The sequence below is a fragment of the Saccostrea cucullata genome, unplaced genomic scaffold (assembly GCF_032062105.1).
Source record: "Saccostrea cucullata isolate Sc308-1 unplaced genomic scaffold, CSIRO_AGI_Scuc_v1 ctg1076, whole genome shotgun sequence".
Taxonomy (NCBI): domain Eukaryota; kingdom Metazoa; phylum Mollusca; class Bivalvia; order Ostreida; family Ostreidae; genus Saccostrea; species Saccostrea cuccullata.
Window position 1 is genome coordinate 40,608 of NW_026933400.1, and position 5,264 is coordinate 45,871.

The 5,264-nt window shown below is 30.9% G+C and overlaps 1 protein-coding gene across 1 annotated transcript; it reads right to left on the reverse strand.

Moving 5' to 3' along the window:
• Positions 1-1,007: 1,007 nt before the first annotated feature.
• LOC134238187 (uncharacterized) lies at positions 1,008-4,770 on the reverse strand. The gene is made up of 4 exons (XM_062720300.1): positions 4,570-4,770; positions 2,654-2,821; positions 1,596-1,705; positions 1,008-1,274 (listed from the first exon to the last, which is right to left on the reverse strand). Exons 1-4 carry the CDS (start codon positions 4,736-4,738, stop codon positions 1,008-1,010), a joined length of 714 nt encoding a protein of 237 aa, XP_062576284.1. The 5' UTR covers positions 4,739-4,770.
• Positions 4,771-5,264: the final 494 nt, after the last annotated feature.

Below are 5,264 nucleotides of genomic sequence, written 5' to 3' on the forward strand. Positions count from 1 at the left end.
CTTACCTCATAAATTAAATAAAAATAGTACCATCTTCAAAATGCTCATTATTATATTAATTATCCTATGAAATAAGACCTTTTTACATGATTTTTTAGCATAGAAAGTACTTTATCTAAATCATAATATAGTATTTGTATACCCCAGCTCTAAATTTTAACCTCATGGAAATGTGTTCAATAAATTTTATTCATTAATTTCATGTAATCATGAAGCATTAAGATAAAATGATAAAACATTCATTAGTAAGACTAGTGATTAGTAAGACCTTGTGCTCAGCCTGTAGTCACTGTTTCAGTTTCCACCAACTTGAAATTTGAAAATATTTGAGACCTTTTTCAATCACATTTCCTGATGTCTATCAATTTACATGATATCTAAAAATGTGTTTCTAGTTTTTGTTCTTAATATTCTTTAGAATAGAACTTTTTTAAAATTGTCTCTTGCTTTCTTCCGTTTTTTCTTATTGATTGATTGTATATTGTTTAAAGTCCCAAATGTGAATTTTTCACTCATACAGACACGTCACCGAATGCTGATGATGAAGGACTTTTAATGTACCACAATATTTGGCACTCAGGGCCATTGAGCAGTGAGGGTTCTTTATCGTACCCATGCCTACCGTGACACGTGACTTACGTTTTAAGTCCCGTGACTTTCGCTTCTAGTACTTGGCGAAGGAACAGTCACTAGCTATGTTTACGTCTTAGGTTTGACGCAGTGCTGACAGGGAATCGAACCCGGGTCTGTCGGCCACAAAGCGGACACTCTACCACTAGGTTACCGTTTTTTTCTGATTGCTGACTATGCTTACATTAAATATACCGTACTTGTTAATTATAATCAAGTTTTGTGTTAAATGTTTTAACAGTGCACAATAACATAACATCCTCAATATGTTAATATTTTATTTGGATTTTAACACAAAATAAAAACTGTTAAAATTCATTTTTACGATATTTTTATTAGTTTTGATAAAATTTCTAGACGTTCGATGTAGAGGACATTCAGCTGATGTGGAAAACTCTCGTGACCTGTAGCTTCCTGGTCAGAAACGTCCTGGTGCTTGTAAATTTTAATTGGTGATGACCTTGCACTTGACCCAAAATAACACCTCCCCCACGGGAAGGGGTCGTTGTTTCATTGTCTTGAGTTGATGCTCCAAATTGATTGTTTTCCTCGCCATTATTACTTGAATTCCTTTGTACATCCTCGATATCTGTGTCCTTTCCTGACCTTCCTAGCTTGTTCAATGTATAGCAGCATATGAAGATCTTAAAAAAAAAATGAAAATACATATTTTTTTCGTTTCAAAAAATTATTTTTTAAAACAAGAAGTTGCATATATTTAGGCATTTAAGGATAATATTTAATTGATATATCACTCATTTTATTTTTAGGACATCTATATTCATTATGCTTTTTGTATTTTAGAATTTGAAGTGCAAGTTTTAATCAAAGTAAATGAAAATTAAATTTAAAAAATACATAAAATTCTCAGTATATTTTAGAACATATTTGCTCTTCCAATTATGCATGTGCATTAATAAATATTAGATTTTTATTTTTATAGTAAGTTTAATATTCTTGTATACCTCAAGGACTACATAGCATGATGCTGCCAGAGAAAGATGAAAACCCCAGCTCTTTTCGTGGTTGTTATAGTTTGTAACAACAAACATGCACCCAGAAAAACTAATGATTCCTTTGAAAATGAAAGACAATTCAATGAATGATAAAAATTCATATATCAATAAAAAAAATAAATTAAGCAAAGTGTTCACCAAAATTACAATGTAAGTTTACAATGAAATATAAGACAAAAAGGGCCATTCTCAAGCTCAACAATGAATAAAACCTTGACTTCAAAACATCCGATGTGGAATCATGAACCATAGAGGATTGATAATTCCTTTTCCATCCTTGATTCCGACCGCGTGCTCCCTGTGGGGGATTTTTACCCCGAAAATTTAATGTAGTCTCAGAGTAGGATGAAGAACGCCTGACAGCATATGACTTAATTATAAATTGTATCTGCTGACAAGTTCGTTGTAGCGACAATTCAGTTTACGAAATAGTGATGATGAGACTTGAGAAATATAAACAGAGAATGTGGGTGATAAAGATACATTGCTTTCCAAAAAAGGGAAAATGACGATTGAAAAAAAAGTACAAGTCATCGCAATTATCATAAAGCTTGGTTGTTATATAACATAACGACTATTTCCCAAGAACAATATCAAAATATAAAACTCATATGTCAGACTCAGTGGTATCTTTTATCTCAAGCACGTCTGAATATATCATATCGCCTTTAGAATAAAATAACTATGCGTCGTCGATATTATTATGAATTATCTAAATATCAAAATGAAGGTCACAGTGTCAAATGTTTTCCTCTTTTCAAGAGCAATTCAGAAATAATTTTATAGTTTTTTTTTCAGTTCCAGTATTGTTTTATGTTTTAAAATATGTGTTTACAGTGAAAGCTTTTGTGCTGTTTTGGAAAGCGTTCAGATTTACTTCTAACCTTGCGAACTTACAAGGCATCGATAAAAGCAAAAAGATCGGATTAGAATGCAAATTCGTTTGGAAAAATTTTATTTTATTATTAGGACATATATATGTTGAATGAAAGTATATGACATTATACCTGAAAGAGGGTAAAGGCAAATAAAACACAATCCAAATTTATGATAACACCCCAGGCTGTTTTGTTGGTCGTCTTTACTGTAGCATAAAGTATACAAGAGAACAATTGTTGAAAGGGCAATAATGATTAAAGCTGTAGTCTGGCATCCCAAAACTGTTGGACCGAGTCCTGGAAAAACGATTTTTATTATTTTAATGAATACCAATATTGGATACAACATGTGCATGCATTTATTTGGCACTGTTTTAAATATATGTTTGCGAACTTTATGATCTGCTATAGATATTTCATGTACATTTGATTTTTTTCTTTCGAAAAGCGTGAACATTGATCAACTGAAATTTAAACAACATAATATTTTGACATTATTTATTATTTGTTAATCAAAAAGCAAAACAGCTATTATTACTCTGCTTTTGATAACTACAAGGTAGCAAAAGGAAAGAATGGCATATGGCCTTCTGTTTATTTTTTTTACAAACTGTAATTCAGATAATGTAATATAAAATTTACAAAATGAAGACACCATAGGAAGTTAATTTCACTAAGTGGTAATGATTAAATCACCCAGTAATATAAATGTTCCATTGAAGATTTAAATCACCGGGGAAAATACGTGCCAAACTTTCCTAAAACTTTAAAGGAGGCTTATTACACAACTTTTTGATGACGTACTACACAAAAAATAAACCTTCATTGTGTCGACTGTTTTCTTCTGGGGACGAATTGTACAGTTATCCTTGTAATATGACCCTGCCCATTAAAAAGCTTTAAAAATATATATTTAAAACAGTGAAAACAAAGTAACGGATTCATTATGAATAAACCAGGAAAAATTGCTTTTAAGCAGAAACAAAAGAAAACGACGGTTAAATCTTTGACAAAAAAGTAATTGGCAATTTCAATGCGATGTATGCAGTGAGCTCTATAAAAAAAACTGTCATATTTGTTTAAAGGAAATTCGATTTAAAATCTACAACCTTGTTGAAAAAGAGTTATTTACTTGCACTATTTACTGTTTTTATGTTAAGTTATGTATTTTCTTTATTGGTTGAAATATATACTCTTGCTATTTAAGCTTTGTTCTGAGATGAAATGTTCAAACGTTCCTTAGTGCTTTGAGTCTTGGGTAAATAGGAAAGATAACTCTTGAAAGTGGACTTTCTATACCAAATGTTTTAAATTGAAATTGACTTCTCGGTTAAACATTCTTCATTCAATTTGTCACATGTAATTCATTAGGATATATTCCTTGTATTTTCAGAATTCATTTTCTTAATGTTGTATGCATAGATTAAAAAGATAATGACATTAATTGTTTTTTGGAGAACTTTTTTGGTAATAATATTATAATTAGGTATTATGAGGTATTTTCACATTGCGTACTTGTCTTAGGATGATGCCCATCATATGACACTGACAGTTGTAAACTTCTGTTAATAAAAAAAGTTGAAATAAAACATTTCACTAAAATTAGACAAAAACTAAAAAAATCTATAAAAAAAAAATATTTATGACATCACCCCATCTGGATATTTGACATCTACATTATAAGTGGTGCTGTATTGAAATATAAAATAAACTGAAAATATAATGAGCCACCTTAATAAAACAAAGTTGTTAGCGGTAGAAAAGCACATCATTTTAATTGTTTTGCTGATATGTTGAATTCTTAAATCAAACAAAATAGATACAAAAAAGCTCAAACATTACGAGGCCTTGGACTTCAATGGTTAACGAAGTTGCATATAATATATAAATAATGTACTAGAGATGAATTCAATTAATGGCAATTAGCTTTCTTCTGAGCATGGAAGACATATGATAAAGATTAATAAAAATGAATAGAATGAATTTAAATGTTACAAGGAAGACATTTTATCATTAAAAGGGCTTTTGTGTTTCAAAAATTATACCTTTAATACTTTCATCACAATTTACGGTGTACAGGATTCCTCTGAAGCAGTCTGATGTTGAATTCTGTTTTATCCAATATGGCGAGAAAAACCCTGTTGTCTGTAAAACCACACCTGGCAGCAGCAGGCAACTGAGACAACAAACCGATGCAGCAGAAGCAGATCTCATGTTTTATGCAGGGATTTAACAAGGATGGTTATCGGTGTGATGTGGGGTATTTCTGGTTTTTGTTTTGTTTAAATTACAAAGAAATTGACGTATAATTCCATTAAGTGGATTTAATAGTGTGTTAATAGTTGCATTTTTATCTCGATTAGTCTTCCGCCTTTTTATTCTATTATTCGTATGTGAAAACCAAATTCTTATTTCCGTCTTTGATGAAGTTAAACAAGGACTTAAACATCTGTTTGTCTATGTTACAATTATATCGACTCATTATTAATATTAACTTTGGGATGTCAAGTGCTTGATGTTTGTGCCACGCTTGAAAAGTGGGGGATATTAATTTGATTTTGTCCGTCCGCCCGTCTTTCTTTCTGTCTTTGATGTCTCAAGAACCTTTTGAGCTTTTGCAATGATATTTCACATAACATCTCGCTGTGGTCTAAGAAAGACCCCTATGGAATTTGAGATTAAATGTCAAAGTTCAAGGTCATAAATAAGCAAATTTTGTCTGTTATAACACTTTTCCACA

Coding starts and splice junctions, on each gene's coding strand:
- LOC134238187 (XM_062720300.1), bottom strand. CDS start 4,738: ATGAGATCTGCTTCTGCTGCATCGGTTTGTTGTCTCAGTTGCCTGCTG. Junction 2,822..4,569: donor TTGTGATGAAAGTATTAAAG/GTATAATTTTTG, acceptor TCGTTTTTCCAG/GACTCGGTCCAACAGTTTTG. Junction 1,275..1,595: donor CATGCTATGTAGTCCTTGAG/GTATACAAGAAT, acceptor TTTTTTTTTAAG/ATCTTCATATGCTGCTATAC.